Here is a 26,030-nt window from a genome sequence, read left to right on the forward strand (position 1 = left end):
CCTCCCAGGGGCTGGGGCTGCGCCTGCCGTCGGCTCAGCTCTGGCTGCTCCCGAGCGCCCTGACGGCCCGTCCCTCCCGTAGCGGTCCTGTTCGAGCCAAGCCGCCATGCTGCCTGCGTCCTCCTGATGGGCCCGGCTAGCCCAGACGCGCCTGGCATGGTCTCCGTGGCCAAGCACAAGGTGCGGGACCTTGTCCCGAGCGGTAGGGTGGTTCGCCTGGCCGAGGGCGGGCCCGACAGCGACCAGGCTGTCCGGGACCGGTTCTCCCGCCTGCGGTACCGGAGTGAGGCCTAGAGGCCTGGCGGGCAGCGCATGTGGGAGAGGCTCCAGCTGCTGGGAAGTCGGTCTTTCCCTGGGTTTGCACTGACTCCCTACTCCTGATCCTGGGGTTCCCGTCCTATGCAGGGACGCGCATGGGTGAGGGGATACCCAGGCCTCTCCCCTCCTGCGCAGCACGTCCCCACAGGTCCTCACTCTGCCCCACTGGGGTCGCAGTCCAGGCCACCTGCCTTCATCGTAGTCTCACTGGGCCCTACAGCACCACCCTCACTCGTCCATATTGGCAGGAGGGACCGGGGTTCCAGGAAGAGAGCCCCATCCTGAGAAGTCCCGTCCCTCGTTCCTGTCTGCACACCCTCCTGGGGCCTGGGAGGGTGGTTGGCCTGGGGTGGCCTCAGGGCAGCAGCTGGGCACTTGAGGCCGTTCCAGCCTCTGGCCTGGTTAGTGGAAACTTGCCCAGGGATTCCCCTCTGACGGGCGGAGGAATAGGGCTGCCGTGCACTGTAAGGCCATCCTGCTGCTCATGGATGCCCCAGGGGCGTTTCTGTCCCTGTGCTGGCCACGTGTGCTGTGAACGTCCTGAGGAACTGGCCAGAGGGCGCACGTCGCGGTCAGTTTGCACCCCCTCAGTACACACTGGAGCTGCTTTTCCCTTGGGGGTCCCCACACCCCTGGCCGGTGCCTGGCCCCCTCCTGGTGCTCGGATGCCCCCAGCAGTCGGTGTCACCTGATGCGGGACTCACCTTTGTGCCTTGCTGTGGTGCTCCTTGTGGCTCACTGTGCCCTGATGACCCCGGGTCCCGCAGGAAGAAACCGGAATAAATGGTTTGCACTGTCTGAAAGGGCACGTGTGTGCCTCATGTGTCTGCTCCAAAGGGGTAAAGTGGATTTGGTGCAGGCCAGGCTGCTGGCAGAGATGGGGAACCCTCTACAAGGGTCTCAGGGTGTCCCCCCCCCTCGCCCAGTCAGAAATGGGGCCCCGAGGACTTTTTCTGCATGGCCTCTAAGTGCAGCTCAGGTCTGAAGATCCGCCGCCCCCCGCACAGTCACCCTGGTTCAAGTCAGGAACCTAGCCTGTGGACGTGGGTGTGTGCCCATCAGGACAAGCAGGGGTCCCTGAGGGGTGCAGCGGCCCAGGTGGCAGGAGCCTGGGGGGGGGGGACTCTGCCAAGGAGCAGGACCCTTGTCACTGTGAGAAGCTGCTGCCCAGCCCACACGGCCTCAGGAACAGGATGCAGTGACAAGTCCACAGATGAAAATCCCCGGGGGTAGGGCAGGGCTAGGGGCCATAGCAGGGCCCCTCAGCATCCCAGGGCCCGCCGCAGTGCATGGAGGGACCACCCTGCAGGTCCTCAGACCGTGGGCAGGAGCTAGAGGCGGGCCCAGGAGATGCCCGCACTGGTGGGCATCGTGCAGCCTGGACTTGCAAATAAAGCAGCCGTGCCCACGGTCCCTCTAGGGCTCTGATCCATGCCAGGCTCCCTGTGACTCAGGCCTTAGGGCACAACTGGCCAGAAGATGCTGGACTGAACACCAAGAGCCTCCTTTCTCCCCATGACCTCCCGGGACTCAGGTTCCTGACTCTCCTGGAGCACTCAGGCGTCCTTGTCCAGCCAGAGCACAGACGGCATTCCCCACTGTCCCCTCCGAAGACCACCGAGTCTGCAGCCTGAGTCCAGCCTGACAGCTCGGTCCCCTCTGCTGTGGACCCACTGATGTGGGACCCTCCGTGACCAATGCTGTTGATACCCGAACTCCCCCCACTGTCCACCACCACTGCCCAGCTTGCACGCGCCTCACACCTCAAGCCACACGGACCACATGCCTCACACGCACAACCATGCATGACTCGCACCTACCACATGCCTCACGCACACTGCATGCCTCACATCTACCACGTGCCTCACACGCACACAACATGCCTAACGCCTACCATATGCCTCACACGCACACCGCGTGCCTCACGCCTACCACATGCCTCACATGCACACATGCCCCACGTGCACACATGCCTCACGCCTTCCAGATGCCTCACACTCCTATCACATGCCTCACATACACCACACATGCCTCACATAACTGCATGCCTCACACACCATGCACACCTCACGTAACCGCATGCCTCATGCCTACCACATGCCTCACACCTCTCACACCTACTGTATGCTTCACATGCACACACGCCTCACGCCTACCACATGCCTCACACACACCACATACCTCCCATCTACCACATGCTTCACACGCACACATGCCTCACGCCTACCACATGCCTCACACATACACGCCTCATGTTACCACATGCCTCACACACGCCTCACGCCTACCACATGCCTCACACACACATGCTCACACGCACACCACAAATACCTCACACCTACCGCATGCCTCACACGCACACATGCCTCACGCCTGCATGTCTCATGCACACCACACATGCCTCATGTGCCATACGTCTCACTCGTGCACACCACACACTCAACCCACAGTCCACAAGTCGGACCACAATAGGGTGGGCTCAGAGTGAGGGCAAGGGTCTTTTATTTCTGGGCCGGGTGTGGGTGGGAGTGGGATGGGTGGCACCCCCCTCTGGCCTGACAGAGCTGCACCCCAAAGGAGTGACTGTACTTCACCCTGGGTCTGGCATCACCCCCTTCCCCAAGGGTTCCACCTGCCCTGGCCATGGACCGGGGCCGGTTGTCACAGGTGATGACACTGGAGTCATGTCTGTGCAGCTCTGGCAGAGGAGTCCCAGCCTCGAGGACACCAGCTGGAGGTGTCCCTGTGGGATGAGGTCTGGGACACTCACAGTGACAGCCACGGTGTGGGCAAGACCCATGAGGACAGCTCTGGGCTGGTCGGAAGGCTGAGCACGGCCCCAGCGTAACTGGGGACATGGTGTGGGGTCCCTGCAGGGTCACACTGGGCCAAGGGCTGTGGATAAATCTGCCCTGAGGCCTGCGGTTCCTCATGATAAGTGCCCCCTGCTGGAAACCACCTGGTATTCGCCAGCGATTTAATGAACTGCAGACCACAGAATGCCAGGGCCTTCATGTGGCCTGATCTGCTTGACCCACCTCATCCTACCTTTCTCCAGGTGACCCAAGCTCAATGACACCCCTTCCCGGGAATCAGCACCTGGCCCAGCCCCTTCTGGGGAGGGGAGGGCTTGACAAGGGAAAAGGTGGGAGCCCAAGACGCCCTTGGGCATAGGGGCAAGGCGGGCCCTCTGGGCATTAGGGGACGCCCACGCCAGGGGTCTCAAAGCTGTGAGGACCCCGGGCAAGCAGTGAGGATGGCCACTTCCCCCTCCTGCTTTATGCCCACCTAGGTGCCCCCGTCACCACACTTAGGGCCACTGGCTGCAGCCACAGGCTCCCCAGAGGTGGAGGCAGGAAGGAGAGCAGGGCTGGGGCTTGAATGCCGCGGCTTCCGCATAAATGGGAACACCCTGTGGAGGAGAGCGGACCTGAGCACAGGGCAGTTGTGTGGGTCCCGCCTGCCTCACTGCCCGGGGCACAGGGCGCGGCCCAGCTCACCTTCTCTTGGCCTCTGGGGGAATCACAGCTTCTGCCAGCAGGTCTTTGTATGCGGAGGACTTCAGGAACCTTGGGTAGGAGTCCTGCAAGAGATGGCGTTCAGCCAGCTTCCGCTGGGGGTCTAGCCTGGCACTGCGGGGGCCCCTGCCAGCCCCAGAGACCCCCGAGTGGACAGTGCTGGAGGCAACCATCCCAGACCTGCCCCGACCATGTCAGACAGACTCAGGGAGACCTGGGCTCCTAGCCAGTGGGGCCATTAACCCTCAAAAGGTGGGCAGGGGCCCAGTGCCCACACTCGGAGGAGTGAGCCATGGGACCTCCAGTGGGAAATTCCAAGTAGTACCTCCCCTGGTTCTTGGTGTACCCCACGAGTGAGGGTGAGGACATGGAGCAAAATAAAATGCAAGGTTGAGAAAAACTGTATGGTATGCAATAAAGAAGAGAAATCTACGAACCTGTTTATATTTTTAAAAGAAAAATATAAATATTAAACAGTTAATTTTAGTGGGAAGACATAACTAGATTTATTTGAAATGTACCTTGTTGGGCGCCTAGGTGGCTCAGTTGGTTAAGCCACTGCCTTCGGCTCAGGTCATGATCCTGGAGTCCCAGAATCGAGTCCCGCATCGGGCTCCCTGCTCAGCAGGGAGTCTGCTTCTCCCTCTGACCCTCCACCCTCTCATGCTTTCATTCTCTCTCTCTCAATTAAAAAAAAAAAAAAATCTTGAAATGTACCTTGTTTGTAGACTGAATTTTGAACCTGTGTAGATACTTTACATAATTACAAAACAAAACAAGGAATAATCAATTCCTATACATCAAAGGTAAAGAGGAATGAGTGAGCTGGGCATCCAGAGGGTGACAGCACCCTGACCACACTCAACGGAGCTGTTCAAGGGGCGTCCCCAGGACCAGAAAAAAGTAAACCACTGTCGGTGAGTGCATCGTAAAGGGCAGTGCTGTGTCGTTCGGTTGGGACTCCTGAGTGAAATGGGAGGAAAAGCGAGTGAGCCATTATGTTAGCCTGGCTGCAAACCACGGTTTTCAGTGGGTTAGCGAGGAAAGAGATGAAAGTCAAGAGAGCTGAAGGAAACTGTGTAATCCTGCATCTGAATTAGCCGTGTCAGGATGAACTCCTGATATATTCTACCTAAAACACTTCTGTTTCCTAATTCTCTTCACTGAAAGGCCTGCAAACAAGCCAGGTGACAACGAACTCGTCCGGCACGCAGGTCCCTATTTCCAAAGAGCCTAGAAGGGCCAGGGCTGCCTGCGGGAACGGTGCAGGAGGAGCCTGGGACAAGCTGCGGCAGATGTCAGAACACATCAAATGCCTCAGGAGCCAACGCGGGGACGGCGGGGGGGGGGCCCTCTGCACAGCAAGGAAGAGTAAGAACCATGTGAACGAAACCCGCCATCTACTGAGAGCATGGATTTACTGTGGTATTAAAAACATCTCCAACTCACTGACCATCCTTGGCAGACACGGTGGGTCCAAGTCATTATTCTGAAAAGTGGAAAATAAGGAATGAGGCATTGACTGTGCCCTCCCTGGGGAACCACGCAACAAAGAGCAGGCGAGGGGAGATGCCCTCCGAGTATGTGCCAGCTCGTCAACAGAGGCAGGGACGGGCCAGCTCTGCACCCAAACGGAATCGGGTCTGGCCGGCAACTGCCAGGGGCTGCTCACAGCACAAAATGGGAGACAGCTGGGCCGCACGTACCTCCTGATGGGAGGACACACCGAACACCATCTCTGAGGAAAAATACTGTCCACGAAACCAAACACACACACAATAAAACTGAAGATGAATCTGATCAAGTCTGAAACATCACTACCAACATCCAGAAACACACGCGACAGAAAAACACTCCAAAGACACCGCGAGGGCACCGTTAGTATGGCCCAGACTGTGAGCAACTACAGGACAAAGGACCTCCAACTCCTTCAAAACAAAAACCATACTTCATTTTTTTTTTTTAAGATTTTATTTCTTCATTTGGCACAGAGAGACACAGCGAGAGAGGGAACACGAGCAGAGGGAGTGGGAGAGGGAGAAGCAGGCTTCCCGCCAAGCAGGAGCCCAATGCGGGGCTCGATCCCAGGACCCCGGGATCATGACCCGAGCCGAAGGCAGACGCTTAACAACTGAGCCACCCAGGTGCCCCCAAAAACCGTACTTTAAAAAGAGATTCAAGAGGAGCGCCTGGCTGGCTCAGTCGGAAGGGTGTGCAACTCTTGATCTCAACGGTCGTGAGTTCGAGCCACATGTTGGGTGTAGAGATTAAATAAACGTAAAAAAGAGGTTTGGGGCGCCTAGGTGGCTCAGTGGGTTAAGCATCCGACTCCATCTGAGCTCAGGTCTTGATCTCAGGGTCATGAGTTCAAGCCCCATGTTGGCTCCACACTGGGTGTGGAGCCTACTTAAAAAAGAAAAAGAGGTTTAAAAAATTTATTAACCAATTCTAACATATGTACTTTGCTTTGGACCCAAATTCAAGCAAACTAAAAAGAAAATAGATATTTATAGGCTGCGGCATTCAGAGAAGACCCCAGAAATGTCTACACCCTACCCTATGGACCTGTGGTCGTGTCTTACAAGGCAAAGGGACTGAGGTGGGGAGATGCCCTGGACTGGACAGGTGGACCCAGTGTCACCATGGGGCCTAAAAGCCAAAGAGGAGCCTGTGGAAGGACTGGAGCGACAGGCTGGAGATGCTCCACTGGGGGCTATGAGGACGCAGGAGGGGCCACTTGCCAAGGAAGGCACTCTCTCCAGAAACTGGGAAAGGCAGGAAACGTGATCCCTACCCCACCCCGGAGCCTCCAGAAGACGCCAGCGCTGCCCACACCTGACCTCCGCCCCAGGAGACCCGGGTTGGACTTCTGACCTGCACACGGTGACGGAATAAAAAGTCGCCGTCTTACGGCTCTGGGTTTGTGGTGATTTGTTACAGCGACAACAAGAGACTAGGCACAGAGCCCAAGTGGGGAAGTTTGGACCCTGACCAGCTCTTTGAGAACACCGAATAAATATCCCGTGTTCATGTGTGATGCTGGCATCTGGGGTCACACTGGAAAGGGAAGGAGGGGGTCCACATCCTTTAGAGGATCCTGAATACACAGACAGAAGTCTGAAAATGGCTTGAAAGTCACGGGGTCGGGGCAGTGGGCAGGGGTGGACGAGAGGTCAGGACCGGCCCTGAGCTGACTGTTTTTGAAGTCAGGCAGTAGGAACATGAGGATCCATCATTTTACTATACTTCTGTTTACATTTGGAATTTTCCATTAACTTTTTTCTTTAAGATCCTATTTATTTATTTGACGGAGAGAAAGAACGCGAGAGCAGGTACACAAGCAGGGGGAGCAGGAAAGGGAGAAACAGGGTCCCCGCCGAGCAGGGAGCCCGATGCGGGGCTCGATCCCAGGACCCTGGGATCATGACCTGAGCTGAAGGCAGACGCTTAACAACTCAGCCACCCAGGCGCCCCCACGTTAAAATACTTTTTAAAATCACAACTGGACCTCTCCTTAAGCAAGAGGCTGGGGCAAGCCCTCCGCCCTCTGAGCCTCAGTTTACTCCTCTGTAAGGGAGAGCCTAAGCTGCAGGTGTGGACTGGAGAGCAGTGGGGAGGGGCTGGCCCCCACGGGGCAGGGTACTGCCACGCTCTCCGGGCCCGCACGCCCACCTTCTTCATCAGCATGTAGATATGCAGCTGGGCATCATCCAGCACGTAGCGGTGGGGCTGCTGCAGTCCCTCCAGGGTCCGCTCCATCGTCCGGCTGTCGATGTTGACCCAGCGGGCAGCACCAGGGGCCAGAAACTGCCTGTGTCGGCGGGAGGGGGAGAGGACACAGGCCCAGTGGGTGTGGGCTCCACACGCCCGCCCGCCACCGGCCGGTCCCCACCCCTCGGCACTCACTGGTACACAGAGTCCACCATAGCGTGGACCTGGGCCTGCCTTCCGTGGCGCAGCTCCTCACAGGCCTCCCAGAAGCTGAGGTTCTCAGCTGGAGGTCCACACGCCAGGTGAGGCCCACCCGAGCCGTGGCCAGGGCTGGCAGAAACCCGGAGGGTCCTCAGCAGCAGTGCCCTCCCAGGGCCCTCGAGCAGGGCATAGGGCCTCTCACCACTGAACTCGGTCCTCAGGAAGTCCATGAAATGGGCCCGTCCCAAAGGGTCTTCCAAGAGCTCCTGGAAGCTGAAACCCCATCGCTCCACGCGGAGCTTCGTGGGCACAGCCACGCTGAGGGGACACGGAAGGGCTGGTCAGGAGCACAAGGAATGGGCCGGTGGGACGGAAGGGTGGGGAGCAGTGCCCCTTGCCCACCCTGGGCTCACCTGGGTGCATTCATGGTCCAGTAGGTGTCATCATCTGTGACCCAGGGGTTGCTGGGCAGGCACCCTGACATGATGGGGTCGTGTGGCCCATGCTGGCTGCTGAACTTCAGGTACCTAGGGGGTGGGGGGAGGTGCCAGGGGCCAGTGCAGGGAGAGGCCGTGGGGACACGGGCACTTGGGGAAGGGTCTGCGCTCTGGGCCCCCCAGCCCACTCACGCCTCGAGGCAGATGGAGGACTTCACCCGGGCCCTGGTCAGGGCCTTCCTGCAGCGCTCCATCTAGGACGCGAGGCCTATGAGGTGGGGCCTGGGCTGGAGGTCAGCCAGCCCAGGCCCCTCCCTGCCACCCACCCCTAGGACCTACCTCCTGCTTGTAGAACTCCATATTCTTGGTCTGAAAGGGGCCAAATGGGCTGCAGTTAGAAGGCAGGCCCTGTGGGGACTGACCACCCACCCTGGGCTCATGAGTCCATCCTTCGGCTGGTGGAAAATGGCTCAGGACCCCGCCTTGCCCCTTGAAGCCCCCTCCTCTAATGGAGGCGTCTGGCTTTCCAAAAAGTATCTGGAGGCCTCTAGTGCAGAGGTTTCCAGAATGTTCCATGGGGCCCACACACTGTCAAAGTACCTTACAGTTCCCCAGTTGTCCCTATTTCACATTTTCAAATGTATTTAGGTCATTTTTTAAAAAAACTAGCAGATATGGCGCCTGGGTGGCTCAGCTGGTTAAGTGATTGCCTTCTGCTCAGGTCATGATTCCAGAGTCACGGGATCGAGTCCCACATTGGGCTCCCTGCCCGGCAGGGAGTCTACTTCTCCCTCTGACCCTCCCTCCTCTCATGCTCTCTCTCTCTCTCACTCTTTCTCTCAAATAAATAAATAAAATCTAAAAAAAAAAAAAAACAAAAACCAGCAGACACATGAGAGATACGGCCACAGGATCACCATGGGGGACTTAGTCTTGCTAACTTGTGCTCAAGGTTATCCCATCCTGTTCAGAGCTCAGAGCGTGCCTGCCGCATCCTCAGGGCCAGGTGACAGGCTGACCCTTCCCAACACCCACAAATTGCTCAGGATGCCTGGGATCTCCAATGTTAGTCTTGGCTCTCTTTGGCCGACCTTATAATGAGGAAATTACAAACCTGTGATCGTGAACTACAACTTAAAAGTCAGGAAGAAGTTTTATCTGGAAGGCACTAGATATTGTATATTTTGGGTTTTGTGGGATTGGAACAGAGGGCTCAGCTGCTACCAGGTCTGGACATGTCCGTCCAGCGGCCACCAGAGGCCTTGGAGGGAGGTGGCTGGCTCAGCCCAGGCCTCTCAGGCCCATGGCTCTGCTGGGCACATCTCCAACTGCCCTGGACCCTGGGGCTGTCCCAGCCTGGGCAAGAGCTCCCACCCTTCCCAGAGCCCCATCACACTTACTTGTACCCAGTGTAGCAGGTTGGGGAGGCAAGAAGTGAGAGTTAGCAGAGGCCTGGGAGTGGGGGTGTAGGCAGGGGTGAGTAATGCCAGGAGCAGAGCAGGGCCTCTTGGTGTCAGGGTCAAGTGCCATTTGGATGGATGGATGGATGGACGGACCGATGGGCAGCCCCCACGTTGGGGTGGGGAGACATGTATGCAGGGGTGGCGGGGAGTGGCCTGGGGGCATGTGTGCAGGGCCCTCACCATCTGCACTCGCCCAGCTGTGCAGGAACTGCGCTCTGGACCCTGCTCCAGGACGCTGGGGACACCTGGCTGCAGACGGAAGGCCGAGATGAGGTGGGGGTACGGCCCAGGTGGGCTGCTGAGACCCAACCCAGCCTTGTGTTCCTGCCCCCCACCCGCCTCCATAAACTGAAGCTCTGCACCCGCACGTCATCCTGTAACACGGAGAATGACATTCGGAGGAACTGCAGAGGCTGATCCTCCTCTCTACCTGTCCCACACCTGCGGGGACCTCCCCTTAGGCGAGCTCACCTCCCTGCTGGGCTCCTGACTGCTCACACCACAACCCTCACCATCCTTCTTTTTTTTTTTTTTAAAGCAGGCTGTGTGCCCAGTGGGGCTCAAACTCAGCCCCAAGACCGAGAGTTGACTCCACTAACTGAGCCAACCAGGCACCCCTCTCACCACCCGTCTTGAAACGGTCACTTGCCACGCATCTTGCTGCCCTGACCTCAAATACACATGCTGGTCTGGCCTCTTCCTCACCGCGGCCCAGGGCGCAGCCCTTATGCCCGCTGCCCCGGAAGCTCCAGCTGCCGTTCCCAGAGTCCCCTCCACTTGGACCCTCGCCCTGCATGGCCCTGCCCTCAGCCCACATACACACCCTTGGGGCCACGTCCACCCCACCTTCCTCCCCCCACCCACCCACCTGGCCCTCAGGCGCAAGATGAGCCATTATTTTCCCAGAGACAGCCACCCCCCCCCACACACACACCCCGGGTGAGGTGCTGGACCTGTGGGTGACTCGCTCTGTTTTTATTCACGGATTTTTCCCACAGGAACCCCCACTCATGGTAGATCTGACGGCTCCACAGCCCCACACAGCCGGGGGACTGCAAACCACCTGCCCAGACCATGGCTCTGGATAAGGCCTAACTCCAGGCCAGTGCCCCCAGAAGTTCTTGGCCTGTGACCCCAGTCCCTTGATGCTGTGGATAAGCCTGGCTCCACTTTGCCTCCTCCCTTAGACCTCAAAGAAACTGGTTTGTTGTGCTGTGTGGATTGGCCCTGCGATCTCTGGGTTCCGATGGGTCCCAGAACGAGAACTTCCTGCTGGGACCCCGAAAGCCCCATCCTTACCACAGGCTCAAAATGTAGGTCCAGAGACAGCATCTGAGGGAGGCACACAGACTCCCAGCAAGACCCCACTGCTGAACAAGAAACCACACCCCCCTCTCCCCACACACAGGGGAGCTTACCGGGGGCCTGTTCACCAGCCAGTACGTCTGCTCCTGACATGCAATGACCAGCCTGTCCCCCTTCCTGCGCTGCTTAGCTGCCCTGGGGGGGGTGGAATTGGGGGAGACATGGCGCCCACCGTAGCACCTCCCCACCCCCTCCCCACCCTCAGACCAGAGCCTGGTGGGGAGCCAAGCCTGGGCAATGGTGTCTCTGGCCCCACAGTGCCCGGTGTGGTACTCCTGGGCCTCCCGGGCAGTGCCCACTCCGAGTGAGCAGGGCAAGATCTTACCGTAGTTGCTCTCGGGCCTGCATCACCACCAGGTCCCACGTGTGGTTGATCTTCCTGTGTAGCTGGTCATAGTGTTCCTGGGGGATGTCGAGGTCTCCACTGGGTAACCCCTCCTGTGTCCAGCTTGGGGGTGCAGACCACCCACCTCCCCGCTGAGACACATAGGGATGACGTGTTTGTGTGTCTGCACTCTCCTGGGGCCTAGGCTATGTGCTCCAGGGCAAACTGTGAGGCCCCAGAGCCAAGAGGCCAAGAGCAGGACTTGGGTTCCTCTGGCTGGACTCAGCCGAGGGGCAGGAGGGTCCCACCTTCTCGTGGCCGACCAGGGCCCCCTGCTTTCGGATGTTCTTCTTCGTCAGGTAGATGGCTGGAAGGACAGGGGGCCAGGCTGCAGAGGAAAAATCTCTGCCCCTCGACCCTTGTGGCATCACTCGGGTGGGAGGGCAACAGTGCTAGGAACTTGTCCCGGGTTAGAGCCCACTCCTCCTCACTCACCATAGTCCAGCTCAGCAGCTGGCCACAGGGTGCTCGTCCAGAAATAGGGCGTCTGGTATGGTGCAGGGACAGGGTGTCCGGGACCTCCTGGGCCTTCCCCACCCCAGGAGTTGTCCACCTTCCCAGATCCCTTGGGAAGGGGGTGGGCTGGCCAGGCGGTGTCTCAGAACCTGCCTGTCTGCCCACAGCCTGGAGATTCACAGACCACTGGCCATTTTCCCCACCTGGAACTGAGTTCTGCTCACCCCTTGGGGCCCAGTGCAGGCACTGCCTCCTTGACTGGGCTCCCTGAGTCCCTACTGCCTGGTGGGGTGGGGTGGGGCCTGCCCAAGTCATGCATGTACTCAGTCTGTGCTGAGGACTGTGGGTGAGGACTGAGAGCAAACCCTGCCTGGGTCCCTGTTGTAGCCACGAGGCCAGGCAGGGGAGCTCCACCGTGATTAGGGATACACAGTGAGATGCCAGGATCCTGTCCTCAGGTACCACACAGACTTATTCATGAGCGGGGGCTTAAGGACTCTCAGGGAAACCATCAGAATCCTCCACAAGTACTATACCCTTTATGGAGGCCCTGTTGTGGCCTCAGAGAAACTAAAGGTCTCTCCCCTTAATCGGGTCTTTCTACCACAGGACACTCATAGTCCAGGCCTTTCGGGGAGGGGCAGCGGACCCAGGCCTGTGATGACATCACCACTTCCTACTCCAAACTCAGTCTCCCCCCTTCCACAAGTCCCCTCTAGCGGGGCTGCTGGTTTGGGGTTCCCACCTGCTCCCAGTTGCACCTGACCTGGAATCTGTAGGGTGTGTCGTCTGGCCGGAGCACAAGGCTGCGGGGGCTGCGCAGAGAGTATAGGTAGCCGTGCTGCACTAGGAGGGTGCCCAGGTGCAGGGCCTCTGGCGGGAGGGGCAGGGTGGCGAGCGCTAAGCCTGGGAGAAGCAATTTGGGAGCTCTCCCTCCCCAGTGCACTTGGCTCAACATTAACACCTGTGAGCCCTGAGCAGGCCCAGCCTTGGCCATCAGCACAGCGACCCCGGGGCAGAGGGCAGGGGGCAGGATAACCCCCTTACCCTCCTCTGAGATGCAGTACTTCTGGACCAACCAGTCCACGACGTCGCTGCCTGCACACCAGAGACTGGCATGGGGCAGGGGTAGGCGAGGCAGGGCCGCCACCAACCCCGGACCCGGCGGCGCCTCACCAGCCACGGTGTGGGGAATGACGGTGATGCGCAGGCGCTGGTTCCGCATCTCCACGCCCTGGTCGGGGTCCTGCATGCTCACGACCACCCGCTCCATCTGAGCGAAGGGGGGCCTTGAGGGGCTGTTCCGGCCGGCCTCCCCCCACCCCCACATCCTGATTCCCCGCAACGGGCCGGGATGCCCGGGATCGGTGAGCTCAGAGAAGATTAACGCGCATGATGGTGGGATTTGGGGCCGCGGCGGGCAGCGGAGGAGCGGGGGAGGGGGAGGGGCGGAGGCGAGGGCCGCTCCCCTCCCCCCCCAGCCCCGGCCTCCGCCGCCTCGCCCCGCCTCACACAGTGCCATCGCCCCCAGACCCGCGTCCACACTCGTGCGCACCCGCACCCACCCCTCTTCTGCCGCTCCCGGCCTCGCATGCCGGGAAATCCGGGGGCGGGGGACGGCGGGACCCCCACCCAGCACCCACCTTGCTGAGATGCGGCATCTGCACACCCCGGCGTCCGCCGGCCATGGCGGCGGTGAGGCCAGATGGCGCGTGGGTGTGGAGCCGCCCCCGGCCCGCACGCCCCGCCCCCGGCCCGCACGCCCCGCCCAGCTCGCCCCGCTAGCTCGGCTCCGCAGCCCCGCCGGCCCCCGGCCGTGTGAGCCTCAGCGCCCGCACGGTGTGGGGTCTGGAGTCTGGAGGAGTCTCCCCCCGCGTCAGGAGAAACTGAGGCCCGTGGGAGGGGCCCCGCCCCCGGCTGGTGTGGGGGACTGTGAGGGAATCGCAGCTCAGCTGGGACAGGTGGGGGGGCTCAGGGAGAGGAGGGTCTCTAGGAGAGGCTCCTTGTGGGGGAGGGGGGGGTGGGGAGGGGGACACCGGTAGCACCTGCCTCGCACAGCCAGCCCCTGTGTGGCCTCCTCGGGATCAGGCCACACTCGTGGTGGAGGGGGCTGTGCAGTCAGGGCGCGGGTTTGTGTGCCGCAGGAGTGTGTTTGTTATTGGGACGCCGGACGTCACACCGTGTCAGCGCCTGCAGGCTGGTGTGACACTGGAGGGCTGTGCAGGTCCATCGAGGCCTGGGGGGATGGCAGAAAGCTCACTTCCCCCAGCTGCACGGACACGTGGGCAGGACCAGTTGGGGAACAGGCAGAGACTCCACAGATGCAGGACATCTGAGACTGGGAGAAGAGCTTTATGGAGAGAGAGGCTCTGAGCGCCCACCCCCCAGCCCCCACCTCCAGACACACTCATGGTGCACCTGCATCCTCTAGGCTCAGGGCCCTGTCCTGGCCCTTTCTCTCCCTGCTCCAGCAGCTTGGCCACTACCACCCCACAGCCCTGTTGCTGGACAATTTTTTTTTTTTTTTAAGATTTTATTTATTTGAGAGATAGCGAGAGAGAGCATGAGCCGGGGCAGAGGACAGGGAGAAGCAGACTCCCCACTGAAAGGGGGCCCAAACACATGGGACTTGATTCCAGGACCCCAAGATCATGACCTGAGTCGAAGGCAGATGCTTCACCAACTGAGCCACCCAGGCGCCCCCATTTTTAAGAAGTTCAAATAGGTCTATTTCTGCTTTTTTGGAAATAGAGTTCCTCTCCTCCCTCTGGGGGTGCTGGGGACAGGGCAGGATAGATGGGGGTGGCCCTTGGCTTACAGCCTTAGACTGATCCATTTCTACTGCTGACAAGGCCAGGTCCAGGATGAGCTGGGGCAGGGGGACCGGATTGGGGGCTACCTCTATCAGGGTACCATCCTTCCTTAGATCCCAGTGAATTCCCAACCATCCCCACCCACACAGGTGGGGTCAGGCTGGTCCCAGGCCTGACGGTCCTTTCTGGATGGGTGGGTATCTACAGAAGCTGAGGGCCACCAGAGGCCATAGCTGTCCCCAGCCTCAACAAGTGGCTTCTGGACCAACTACCCCCCATCCCCACCCCCGGGGAAAGGGCAGCAGAAATGAGGGAATCCTGCCTTGGAAAGATTGTGGACAGGTGGAACTCCAAGGGGGATGGACACCAAGCCCATGTGTCCCCTAGCACCCATGGCCCTCCTCTGCAGAAGTTTTGGGGGTACAGGTGGGGGAATCATAACACGGTCCCCTGACTGGGCTCTGGTGGGGGTAGGGAGGCTTTGTCCACGCAAGATACTCAGGGGCAAAGGAGCCAAGAGTGGACGGGGATCTGTTTGTGAAGCCAGGGTGGCAGGGGGACCCTCTCCCTCTTGTTTTATGCAAAAGGTAGTATGATGCCTAGGTGTCCTTAGAAATGGGGGGGCAGAAGGAGTATACAGAAGAAAGGGGGACTTGGTCTGGTATTCTACCTCCTCCACTCAGACCCTTGATCCGGCCGTCCCCAGCCTGACGCACAGCTCACCCCTGTTCCCTGCACTGGCTGCCCCCATCTGCCCACCCCAAGGTTTGCTTAGGCATCAAGACCAGAAGCCCCTTTTGTGCCCCTCAGCCCTCCCCCACCAGGATTCTGCTTTGGATCAGTGTCCTTTCCTCCTCAAGGACAGGGTGCTTCATTATGGTCTGGGTGTAACCGCCCAGAGACCTGCAGCACACCCACGCAGCCCAGTCCATAAACATTAGACTAATGGCTGTGTGACTGACTCCATGTTGCATCTCACTAGGAGGGTGGGACCCTTGTCTCTGGGTGATGTGGACACAGGTCTCTCTGTGCTAACGCCTCCGGGATGTGGAGCCACAAGGCTGCGCAGACACTCACCCCCATCCGCATCCCGCAGCTCCCAAGGCTGGGCAGACTCCAGGAGTCCCCACTGCCCAGACAGAAGATCCGGTGGGGGTGGGGAAGGGAGGGGAACCTGTCGAGCCCCAAGTGCGGCCTGTACCGCCTGCAGGTAATGAGAGCCTAGGGGCCTGGGGGAGGCGGGGAGCACCTGCTCCACTGGGCGCCCCCAGCCCCACCCGCCCCTCCCAGAGGGCTTCCCCGGAGAATCCCCCAGACTCTCACGGGCGCCGTGGGGGAGGGGCCGCTCTGATGGACAGAGCGGGGTGTAGCCTGGGCCGGCGGCTGGGACCGTCACCGCGGTGGCTGTGCGGGCTTCTGGGGCGCCCGCGGCGGGGACGACCAGGTGCCGGCGCCGTGCGGGCGACACGCGCGTCTCTGCGGGGCTGCGCGGGGTCCGCGGAGTGGCTGGGGGCGCGCGGCGCGGGCGCGGCGCTGGGCGCGGGGGGCGCTCCCGGCCGGGATGAGCTCACCGCAGTCGCGCCGGGGCTGAGCGCCGAGCCGGGCGGCGGCGGGGCGGGCGGCGGCTCCTCGGCGGCTCCGCGGCGGAGCCGGGCCGCGGGCCACCATGCTGGGCCTGGACGCATGTGAGCTGGGGGCGCAGCTGCTGGAGCTGCTCCGGCTGGCGCTGTGCGCCCGAGGTGAGCAGGCTGGGCTGGGGCCAGGGTGGCCACGTGGGCGGGGGTCTGGGACAGGGAGGGTGGAGGGTGGGGGGTTGGGGAGGCTTCAGCCTGGGGCGGGGGCTGGGCCTCCCCCGCGGAAACTTTGGGGGCGCGCGTGGGGAAATCCTGGCGCGGTCCCCCTACTGGGCTCTGTCGGGGGTGGGGGGCTTCGTCCAGGCCAGATACTCGGGGCAAAGGAGCCAAGAGTGGGCGGGTCTGTTTGTGAAGCCAGGGTTGCAGGGGGACCCTCTCCCCTTGGGAACCTGCTCCTGAGATCTCCTCTCCCTTGGGTGGGGCTGGGGCTCCTTCAGGGCGTGTGGTGATCCCTGAGAAGCCTGGCGCACAGTCGGAAAGACCCTGTCCCAAAACACTATGGGAACGGGCTTAGAGAGACCCCTGCCCCAGGGCATCATGGCAAGGGGCTCTAGGAGACTGAGTCTCAAGGCACCCAGGGAGGTAGCCCCAGAGCATAAGCTGAGGGATTTAGAGAGAACCGCCTCTACGACCCAGGAGCACCCCCGGCAAGAACCCCTAGGACAGTGGGAAGGTATACAGAGATGTGAAGAGATGTAGTGGGCAGAGCCTCTGCTCTAGGGAAGACCCTGGAGGTCAGCGGTCCACAGTAGTGGCCTCCAGTCCTTGGGGCTATCCCCCTTTTAGGGTCTGCCCCCGTGCCGCCCCATCTTTGGCCTCAGAGTCAGGGAGGAGCCCTAGATGGATGGCTGGGCCAGAGAAGGCAGCTGGTGCCTCAGGGATGTCACTTGGCTCCATCTCTCAGGAACCTTCTCCAACCCCCAGGGCCCTTCCTAAAGGGTTCGGGTGTGGGTGCTGCTCAGTCTCTTCCCAGCCCACCCCTCTCCCTGAGCCCCCATGCAGCACTCCCTCTCTGAGCGCACATCCCCTTCCCTAACCCCCACCTCTCTCCCTGAGCCTCCATTGCTTCCTTTGAGTTCCTGTGGGCCGTGAGCAGCACAGCTGGCCAGATGGGGGGCCTCCAGTATGATGAGTGAACGCCGGGGTCCGCTGGTGGCAGCGGCTCACGCACCTCCCCAACCCCCAGTCCTCCTGACTGACAAGGAGGGGAGACAGCTGCCCCCTGACGAGGCACTGGATGAGGCTGTGCCTGAGTACCGGGCCCCAGGGAGGAAGAGCCTCCAGGAGATCCAGCAGCTGGACCCGGATGATGAGAGCCTGGCCAAGTACAAGCAGGCACTGCTGGGGCCCCTGCCCCCTGTCACGGGTATGCACAGCCCTGGGCTGGGAGGGGAGGGGAGGGGCGAAGGCCAGGGAGAGCACTCTGGTGACTTCCGGTTTTTCCCCAGACCTGAGCCTGCCCAATGTGCAGGTGACCAGGCTGACGCTGATGTCTGAGCAGGCTCCAGGGCCCATCACCATGGACCTCACAGGTACTGCCCCCCTTGGGGCTCCTGGGGCAGGGTCTGTGATATCCCAGGAGGTCATTCCCTAGCTGCACTTTCCCTAACAGGGGAGCTGGCCGAGCTGAAAAACCAGGTGTTTGTCCTGAAGGAGGGTGTTGATTACAAAGTGAAGATTACTTTCAAGGTGAGGGTAGCTGTCATGGGGGATGCCTGCCAGCTCAAGGTCAGCCCCCCAGAGGGGCCCTTAACACTCTCTGTCCCCCAGGTCAATAAGGAGATCGTCAGTGGCCTCAAGTGTCTGCATCACACCTACCGCCAGGGCCTGCGTGGTGAGGGCGGCAAGGCGGGGCTGGCCCGGGGGGGGGGGGCTGTGGGGAGGGTCAGGTGGGGCAGAGCATGGCCCCTGACAGCCTCCCCCTCCCCCAGTGGACAAGGCCGTGTACATGGTGGGCAGTTACGGCCCAAGCGCCCAGGAGTATGAGTTTGTGACCCCGGTGGAGGAAGTGCCTCGAGGAGTGTTGGTGCGGGGTGCTTATGTGGTCACGTCCTTCTTCACGGATGACGACAGGACAGACCACCTGTCCTGGGAGTGGGGCCTCCACATCTGCCAAGACTGGAAGAGCTGAACGCCTCCCACCCCAGGGGCTGTCCTCCCACTCGGGGTCCTGCTTTTCCCTGCCCCTCAGTCACTGATCACACCCCCCACACCCTCTGCTCCGTCCTGGGACGCCCCCTCCCTGGGCTGGCACTGTGCCCCAGACAGTCCTATTAAAGTCGCCTTGTCTCAGTGCCCTGGGTGTTGCTTCTGTCTGCCTCCCCTCCCCCGGGGTGGGTGGGGGGAGCCTTGTGGCCTTATCCTCCTGGGACTAGGACTGGGCGCCACGTGGCAGCTGCAGCTTGGCCCCCGGCCCCCTTATCTGCCCCCTGCCTCGTGGGCCCGGCACTGCCATGGACGGCCAGTTCCTGCTCCCGCTGCTGCTGCTACTTGGGGCCTCAGTCCTGTGGGGACAGGGCCCGGGGCCGGGGGAGCCCGAGGAAGAGCCCCCCGAGGAGGAGGTCCCTGAGGAGGATGGGATCTTGGTGCTGAGCCAGCGCAACCTGGGCTCGGCCCTGCGGAAGCACCGCTCGCTGTTGGTGCAATTCTGTGAGTGCACGGGGCCGGTGGGCTGGAGGACCCCCCGGGGCCGCCCAGGGGGCTCAGCCCCCCACCCTGGGGGTCCAGGGCTTGTGCAGTGAGAGGGCTTCCCCACTGAGCACTCGGCCCCCACCGTGCTCCTGGAAGCAAAGCCCTGGGACTGAGCTGGCCTGGGGGGGATGTCGTGCAGCTTGAGCAGGGGAGGATGGGACTGGGGAGGGAGGTGCAGGTGCAGGGAAGACCCTTGATCATCGTCCGTCTGCAAACTCTTTCTGTAAGGGGCCAGATAGCATTCAGGCCCTGCTCATTCTGTAGATTTTTACAAACGTTTACACATGGGAAAGCCATTCCTAGGTTGCAGGCTTCCACAAGCGGACACAGGTGGCCAGGCTGCCGGCCTCAGGGAGTGGCAGCTGGAGGATTCTTCTCAAACACGCTGGCAGGATGGGGCCGCCACTGCCCCCCCGACTTGGGGCCTTGGGGAGTCTGGCTCTGGGGCAGAGGCTCAGATGGGCCCCCGAAGGAGCGGGGTGTGTGGACAGGAATGCTCCCTGCCAGATCTGACTGACGCCAAGGTCTCCCAGCTCCAGCTGGGCGGGAGCCGGGGCTAAGGCTGGGGCCACGGAGGCCCGGGGCGCTCATGACCCTATCCCCCAGATGCCCCCTGGTGTGGGCACTGCAAGGCACTGGCCCCTGAATACAGCAAGGCCGCTGCCCTGCTGGCGGCAGAGTCCGCCAAAGCCAGGCTGGCCAAGGTGGACGGGCCCGCCGAGGCAGAGCTGACCAAGGAGTTTGCTGTGACGGAATACCCCACGCTCAAGTTCTTCCGTGACGGGAACCGCACACACCCGGAGGAGTACTCTGGTACCAGCAGCAGGCACCGGCGGGCAGGGGCGGGGCTGGGCTGGGCCCAGGCTGAGGGGACTCTTCACAGGCCCCAGGGAGGCCGACGGCATCGCTGAGTGGCTGAGGCGGAGGCTGGGGCCCAGTGCCACCCGGCTGGAGGATGAAGAGGGCGCCCAAGCACTGATAGATGGCCGGGATGTTGTGGTCATTGGCTTCTTCCAGGTGAGCTGGTGCCACTGGGGTCCAGGCCATGGGAGCAGGGCCTGTGGTGCCAGCTGACCTCACAGGCTTGGGCTCCTTAGGACCTACAGGATGAGGATGTGGCTACCTTCCTGGCCCTGGCCCAGGACGCCCTGGACATGACCTTTGGCCTTACCGACCAGCCAAAGCTCTTTCAGAAGTTTGGCCTCACCAAGGACACCGTGGTCCTTTTCAAGAAGGTGGGTCACAGGGCCAAGGTGGGTGCTGGGGGTCAGGGCTGTGGCTCCTGCTGACCGACCCAGTGCCGTCCAGTTTGACGAGGGTCGGGCCGACTTCCCAGTGGACGAAGAGCTGGGCCTGGACCAGGGGGACCTGTCGCACTTCCTCCTCATGCACAGCATGCACCTGGTCACGGAGTTCAACAGCCAGGTCAGCTGGGCTGTAGGAGCAGTGGCAGGGGTGGGGGCGTGTCTGTGGGAGCCAGCGCCCGTCAGTTCAGCCTGCCCTCGCAGACCTCTCCGAAGATCTTCGCGGCCAGGATCCTCAACCACCTGCTGCTGTTCGTCAACCAGACGCTGGCCCAGCACCAGGAGCTGCTGGTGGGCTTTGGGGAGGCAGCTCCCCCGTTCCGGGGACAGGTACTGGCTGGCCCGGGGCAGGGAGGGGGTGGTAGGGAGGTGGGCTGCCCACCACAGACTCCCTGTTGGCAGGTGCTGTTCGTGGTGGTGGACGTGGGTGCCGACAATGACCACGTGCTGCAGTACTTTGGTCTGAAGGCCGAGGAGGCCCCCACCCTGCGCTTCATCAACATTGAGACCACCAAGAAGTATGCGCCTGCGGATGGCGGGCCAGTCACCGCGGCCTCCATCACCACATTCTGCCACGCCGTCCTCGGGGGCCACGTCAAGGTCTGCTGCTGAGTTGCCCACCCGGGGAGTGGGGGGTGGGAGCAGCGGTTCCCAGGGGAGATCGCCACTGGAGCCCCTGGCCCCGTCCCCCCAGCCCTACCTCCTGAGCCAGGAGGTGCCCCCCAACTGGGATCAGCGGCCGGTCAAGACCCTCGTGGGCAAGAATTTTGAGCAGGTGGCTTTCGATGAAACCAAGAACGTGTTTATCAAGTTTTGTGAGTGTGGAAGGCAGTGGGTGGGGGGCAGTGGGCAGTTGGGGGTCCCTGCTGGCTGTGCCAACGCGCCGCTGCCTTAGACGCCCCGTGGTGCACCCACTGCAAGGACATGGCTGCGGCCTGGGAGGCCCTGGCCGAGAAGTACAAGGACCACGAGGACATCATCATCGCAGAGCTGGACGCCACAGCCAATGAGCTGGAGGGTTTCCCTGTGCACGGCTTCCCTACCCTCAAATACTTCCCAGCGGGGCCGGGTCGGAAGGTGAGGCGGGACCCGGGGGCTTGGTCAGCACGTTCCTCCGGCGGTGGCAGGAGACGGGGCCGGGCCTCGAAGGGCGTGGCCTCGGGTGGGCAGGGCTTCGAGGGGCGGGGCGCCGGTGGGCGGGGCCTCGAGGCAGGGTGTGGGCTTGGGGGTAGGGCCCGGCTTGAGGGTGGAGCCTACATGGGGTGTCGGAGGGTAGGGCTGAGTGGGGTATATTCTCCAGAACCTGGTGTCCCTCCTCAGGTGATTGAATACAAGAGCACTAGGGACCTGGAGACCTTCTCCAAGTTCCTGGACAATGGGGGCAAGCTGCCTGCAGAGGAGCCTGCAGGGGAACCCACAGCCCCCGACCCGGTGGGTGCCTCTGTCCCAAGGTTCCCACTCTCTGGACAAGCCTGACATGTGGCACTGGGGTTGCCAGGGGTAGGGGTGAACCAAGGGTGCAGCTTCAAGCTGGGCCTCTGTGACCCTTTCCAGGAGACACCTGCCAACTCCACCACAGAGCCCAAAGAGGAGCTGTAGCTGCCCCCCCATCGCCATCTGGTGCCCCCACAACAGTGCCCTGGGAGCTGGGCAGTGAATAAAGAAAGAGCTTTGGTCCTAGACTGTGTGTGTGGTTCCTGAGCACGCCTGGCCGCCTGGCCCTTGGGGTTAGCCAGATAGCCTCCTGGGCCCCGTTCCATCTTGAGTATGGCCTAGCCCTTGCCCCCATCCCTTTTGGGTAGATTCCTGACTCAGATCTGAGTCTGGGAACCCACCCCTCTCCAGAGCTCTGTCCCCGTGCCTCCAGAAGACCCTCCAACACACACACACACACACACACACACATTTAACCCTCCGAGGCCTGCAGGGGATGGCAGGCCATCCAGCCAGGTCCCATCACAGAAGACAGGTACACTCCACAGCCAGAGAAGGTTCAAAAATGATTTTATTTCATTATTATCCAAGTACCTTTGAAAAGATAATTGTACAAGTCAGCGCATGAAAAATGGGCAGGGGCAGCCCCCACTGGCCCTGGCCTGAGAAATGTACATATTTACATGGGCCCTTAGAGGGGAGGGGCCCGGGACCCGCTAAGCCAGCGCTCTGGAAACAAGGGTGGAGGAGGGAGAGCGCTAAGGGGCTCCATCACCGGATCCACACAGTGGCAGGCAAGAGACAAGCTGTGTCGAAGGCACTCGGTGACATGTACAATTTACAGAGGCCCCCACAGGGCCCCTGGCGCCCTAGGCCCAGGCCAGGCCTGACCGGGGTACCGTGTGGCGGACAAGTCCCAGAAGGAGGGGCAGAGCCTGCGGTGTGAGCGCCAGGGCCGAGGAGTGGGTGCGTCTGCCCGCCGTCAGCAGCGGGGCACCGCTGGAGAGGGTGTTCAATGCGGCGCCATGGCGGGCTCCCCACTCAGGCGGACTGAGTATCACTGAGGAGCGGACAGGGCACCCTCCTTGTCAGCTGCAGGGTGGAGGCCTGTGGGACCACACAAAGGGACCCCCGCCCATCTGCACACAGATGGACCCAAGAGGAGGCCGGCTGCGGGGCAGGCAGCACCTGGCCTTCTCCCAGCAGCTGCGTGAAGCACACAACACAGCACGACCCTCTTGACGCTCTGCGTGTGGCCCCAGCCCCTGACAGACGCAGGCCCAACCCGGCACAGAGGCCAGGCCCACCTGTCAGTCCACCTTCTCCACCTTGCCAATGATTTTCTCCTCAAAGACGGGCAGGATGGTCTCGTCTTCCCGAACCTCCTCAAACACCACTCCGCAGTCAAACTCATCGCTCACTTTCTTGAAGTAGTATCTGCAGGACAGGGGCGAGAGGAGACGAGAGCCTTGTGCCCTCCTCTCCAGGCCCGGTGGCCCCACCCTCCTCATGTGAGCGGCAGACCCTGCTGCCCAACTGCTGGGAGCCGACACCGAACACGTGCAGTGACCACATGCAGGGTCCCCTGCCCCTAGCCAGCCCCTCGGCTCTCACCTGTAGTTGCCTTTCTTGGTCAGCAGCTCCTTGAACTGGCCCAGGGTGACTGCACGGCCCCGCACCAGGGTCCTGTAGGGGATGGGCTCCCCGCAGAAGTAGTAGGCCACCACAATGCTGTCACACGGCTGGGCACTCCCACTGCCCGCCTTCCGCTGGGACTTCGTCCTGGAGACAGAGGAGCAGTGATGACTGCTGGGCTCGGGGTCTCACAGGACACACCCCAAAGGGCCTCAGGACCCCAGGAAACACTCAGCAAGGACCAGACAGTGGGCCTTGCCATCCTCAACGCCTCGTGTGTGAAGGCCCTGACACCCCCTCGCCCGGAGCGCCACGTCCAGCCCCTGGGGGCCTCACTCCATGCGGTGTCCCATCCCGAGGTGCCGGACCTGAGCCGGCCCCATGTTCTCTCAGATCCACAGCAAGGACACCAGCTCATCTCTCATCCGCCCGCCCACCTGCCCCACAGCAGCCAGGGCCTTGGTTTGCCCACCACCCTCCTGCACCCACTGCATGGCCTCAGGCCTCCCCGTGGTCTGAGCTGGCTGCAGGGGGGCGGGGGGCAGCACCCCCTACCCAGACCACATCACTGTGGGCGAACAAGCTTCTCAGGGCCAGAACCCATGGTGGATCCTAAGACGCCAGGCTCCTGGAACCAATGCAGCTCCCGCCTCTAGGCTGGGCTGCACTCCCCATATACTAGGAAAGGCCTAGAGCCCTAAAGCTTCAGAAGCCTCTCAAGGCCAGTGGCCAGACAGACCGCACCATGCACGGATCTGGAAATGGACCTGCCCCATAGCAGAGCGCCTGTCTGAAGAGCAGAGGCAGTGGCCAGCCAGACTTGCAGAGAAGGGCACGAGGCCAGCACCGTCTCCTGCCCAGGACCACGCATCCTGACAGGTGCTGAGCAGCTGCCGTGTCTGTGACCACAGTCAGCAGCCTTCAGCAGGCCAGGAGCTCTCGTCCCCATGACCGCTCCAGAGCTGCCCAGGTGCACGCGGACACGGCCCTTTGCCCCTGCCAGCCCCCTGCCAGCCGGGCGTGCGGCGTCCTGTCAAGAGGCCATCTGACCATCTGAGCTCACGTGGGCTCTTCTCTCCCTGCGGACCCTCCCTCTCCCTGGTGCTCCTGGGCACACACCAGGCGGCCACTTGGGCTATGTGGCCATCCATTGCTCAAGCCAGGCTCCTGGGTGCCTGCTTTCCTTCCTTCAGTCCTGCAACCTCACGTGGGGGGGTCCTCTGGGGCCCGTTCTCTACAGAAGGGAGGCGGGGTCCCTGCTTCTCCAGAGGCCACCCTTAAGGAGTGAGCTGGTGGGGAGACTGAGTCACTCAGGCATCCGGCTGGACGTGACAAAGCATGGTCTGGGATGAACTGGGGGACCCCCTCTTTCTGCTCTGTCCTGAGCAGAAGTGCAGGGATTGGGCGGCCAGCACTGTCTACACGGGGGCCCCAGCACCCACGCTGCTCCACGCAGGCCTGGGGAGCGGACACGCCAGTGCATTCCTGCGTTCCACAGAAGAACAGGGCGAGGCTCAGCGTGCGCACAGCACCCAGACGCGCCCACGCCACCGGGGCAGGCGCTTTCAGGCGGCCGAGCCAGGGCAAACACGGCCAGTCACACACCAGTGAGCCCCAGGGCCAGCCGGGAAGCTCAGGAAAGTAAAGGCGGGTGGGGGGCGTGGCCAGAGTGGAGGAAGCAGAGCAGAACTTCCTCTGCGGCCTGCCGCCCACGGCAGGCCACGTGTCACACGAGGACGGCCTGCGTCTCCTTCCATGGAGACACGAAGCTTGAGCCCAGCCCCATCTCTTCCAGCGCGGCGCCCCAAATCCTGTCCTGGGAAGAGCGGCTCCACCGCGGGCCTGGCCCGCGCGCGGTCTGGGTAAGCAGTACCGGGACCCGCGGAGGGCGCACGTACTCTGTCTCGGAGAGCTCCAAGTCCGACACGGCTGGCACCACGCTCAGCACGGGTGTGCACACTGGCCTGACGCAGGAGCGCCCCCGCTGGATGACCTCCTGTACATACCTAGGGAACAACCACGTGAGTGAGCCGCAGGGGCTGGGCTCCGCGGTGACAGTGGGGCCACAGACCGGCACACGGAGCAGGGCCCCAAGAGGGCCCGTCACCACCAAACAAGGCTCCTACTATGTGAGCAGACAAAACACCAAACCACGGCACTGGAATATCAAGGGCTCGTCGGGCCGGTCAGGAGACTGGTGCTGCTTCAGTCAATCCAGAGTTCCCAGACTCCTCACTGGATGACAGCTCCCGGGACCACACTCGGGAACCACCACTCTGAGGCACCAGGGTCTTGTCACTTCATCCACACCGAGAAGGGCCTTCTGCAGAGGGCCTGCCTCTGGCCACCTTCGTGCTCACAGCTCTTCCTCATCCGCGCTCCACACCGCTCCATCCCGAGCAGCTGGGGATGCCTGTCCCGGGGCCGGCTGCCCAGCGGCACCTCTCCACATGGCTGCCCGCCCCAGGCGTGATATTGTGCAGCCCTGGCAGTGACTTGTCTTCTGCCAACCGGGGGGGGGTCACCCCACAAGGAGCGTGGGGACGGCCCAGCACCCCCACTGCTGTCTTTGGACCTTCACTCGTGTCTGTGGCCATTTACAAAAGGCCTACACGCCCTGGCCTGACAACACGTGCAGACGCCAACCACTGGCCAACACCCCGTC

General features: G+C 61.7%; 5 protein-coding genes across 31 annotated transcripts in view; 3 read left to right on the forward strand and 2 right to left on the reverse strand.

Moving 5' to 3' along the window:
• FAM234A (family with sequence similarity 234 member A) overlaps window positions 1-5,033 on the forward strand; it is a 31,346-nt gene extending 26,313 nt beyond the window's left edge. For 5 of the 8 annotated variants that reach the window (XM_064592209.1, XM_064592210.1, XM_045874556.3 and 2 more), the window contains one exon: window positions 83-1,121. In XM_064592209.1, the coding sequence (XP_064448279.1) occupies window positions 83-294 (212 nt within the window). In that variant the 3' untranslated portion in view covers window positions 295-1,121. Of the gene's footprint in view, window positions 1-82; window positions 1,122-4,642; window positions 4,755-5,006 lie in introns of those variants that run through there. The other 3 variants (XR_010411761.1, XM_064592211.1, XM_064592212.1) reach the window with 3 other exon arrangements.
• On the reverse strand, window positions 346-13,558 carry RGS11 (regulator of G protein signaling 11). Of its 16 annotated transcripts, none has more exons than XM_064592205.1 (17): window positions 13,498-13,558; window positions 13,031-13,127; window positions 12,902-12,952; window positions 12,621-12,727; window positions 11,834-11,885; window positions 11,647-11,705; window positions 11,339-11,415; window positions 11,067-11,148; window positions 9,829-9,897; window positions 8,525-8,548; window positions 8,378-8,439; window positions 8,162-8,275; window positions 7,951-8,066; window positions 7,743-7,830; window positions 7,509-7,647; window positions 3,819-3,901; window positions 346-3,730 (listed from the first exon to the last, which is right to left on the reverse strand). In XM_064592205.1, the coding sequence occupies exons 1-17, from the start codon at window positions 13,540-13,542 to the stop codon at window positions 3,607-3,609; spliced, it is 1,389 nt and encodes a 462-aa protein (XP_064448275.1). In that variant the 5' UTR covers window positions 13,543-13,558; the 3' UTR covers window positions 346-3,606. The 16 variants fall into 16 exon arrangements, 15 of the variants coding, with proteins under 15 accessions (XP_064448275.1, XP_064448274.1, XP_064448269.1 ...); XM_064592204.1 differs by having other exon boundaries at window positions 8,525-8,554; XM_064592199.1 differs by having other exon boundaries at window positions 8,525-8,554; window positions 12,600-13,127.
• Window positions 13,559-16,262: 2,704 nt separating this feature from the next.
• ARHGDIG (Rho GDP dissociation inhibitor gamma) lies at window positions 16,263-18,715 on the forward strand. The gene is made up of 6 exons (XM_045871493.2): window positions 16,263-16,406; window positions 17,488-17,667; window positions 17,750-17,833; window positions 17,914-17,990; window positions 18,072-18,135; window positions 18,233-18,715. Exons 1-6 carry the CDS (start codon window positions 16,334-16,336, stop codon window positions 18,430-18,432), a joined length of 678 nt encoding a protein of 225 aa, XP_045727449.1. The 5' UTR covers window positions 16,263-16,333; the 3' UTR covers window positions 18,433-18,715.
• A 39-nt stretch (window positions 18,716-18,754) lies between these two features.
• On the forward strand, window positions 18,755-21,895 carry PDIA2 (protein disulfide isomerase family A member 2). The gene is made up of 11 exons (XM_045871502.2): window positions 18,755-18,950; window positions 19,599-19,805; window positions 19,876-20,009; window positions 20,090-20,227; window positions 20,301-20,417; window positions 20,501-20,626; window positions 20,699-20,896; window positions 20,991-21,111; window positions 21,192-21,373; window positions 21,617-21,727; window positions 21,851-21,895. Exons 1-11 carry the CDS (start codon window positions 18,755-18,757, stop codon window positions 21,893-21,895), a joined length of 1,575 nt encoding a protein of 524 aa, XP_045727458.2.
• A 389-nt stretch (window positions 21,896-22,284) lies between these two features.
• AXIN1 (axin 1) overlaps window positions 22,285-26,030 on the reverse strand; it is a 61,266-nt gene continuing 57,520 nt past the window's right edge. For 3 of the 5 annotated variants that reach the window (XM_064592218.1, XM_064592217.1, XM_045874561.3), the window contains 3 exons: window positions 25,264-25,371; window positions 23,345-23,512; window positions 22,285-23,167 (listed from right to left, as the gene is read on the reverse strand). In XM_064592218.1, the coding sequence (XP_064448288.1) occupies window positions 23,041-23,167; window positions 23,345-23,512; window positions 25,264-25,371 (403 nt within the window). In that variant the 3' untranslated portion in view covers window positions 22,285-23,040. The remainder of the gene's footprint in view (window positions 23,168-23,344; window positions 23,513-25,263; window positions 25,372-26,030) is intronic. The other 2 variants (XM_064592219.1, XM_054507398.2) reach the window with 1 other exon arrangement.

The sequence above is a fragment of the Mirounga angustirostris genome, unplaced genomic scaffold (genome assembly GCF_029215605.1).
Source record: "Mirounga angustirostris isolate CCGP_5_RB_7025 unplaced genomic scaffold, mMirAng1.0.hap1 SCAF_5, whole genome shotgun sequence".
Classification (NCBI taxonomy): domain Eukaryota; kingdom Metazoa; phylum Chordata; class Mammalia; order Carnivora; family Phocidae; genus Mirounga; species Mirounga angustirostris.

Coding starts and splice junctions, on each gene's coding strand:
- RGS11 (XM_064592193.1), bottom strand. CDS start 13,542: ATGGCCGGCGGACGCCGGGGTGTGCAGATGCCGCATCTCAGCAAG. Junction 11,886..12,599: donor TCAGGTGCAACTGGGAGCAG/GTGGGAACCCCA, acceptor GCACCATACCAG/ACGCCCTATTTCTGGACGAG. Junction 7,648..7,742: donor ATGGTGGACTCTGTGTACCA/GTGAGTGCCGAG, acceptor CCGCCGACACAG/GCAGTTTCTGGCCCCTGGTG.
- ARHGDIG (XM_045871493.2), top strand. CDS start 16,334: ATGCTGGGCCTGGACGCATGTGAGCTGGGGGCGCAGCTGCTGGAGCTG. Junction 17,668..17,749: donor GCCCCTGCCCCCTGTCACGG/GTATGCACAGCC, acceptor GTTTTTCCCCAG/ACCTGAGCCTGCCCAATGTG. Junction 17,834..17,913: donor CATCACCATGGACCTCACAG/GTACTGCCCCCC, acceptor TTTCCCTAACAG/GGGAGCTGGCCGAGCTGAAA.
- PDIA2 (XM_045871502.2), top strand. CDS start 18,755: ATGGACGGCCAGTTCCTGCTCCCGCTGCTGCTGCTACTTGGGGCCTCA. Junction 18,951..19,598: donor CTCGCTGTTGGTGCAATTCT/GTGAGTGCACGG, acceptor CCTATCCCCCAG/ATGCCCCCTGGTGTGGGCAC. Junction 20,010..20,089: donor TGGTCATTGGCTTCTTCCAG/GTGAGCTGGTGC, acceptor TGGGCTCCTTAG/GACCTACAGGATGAGGATGT.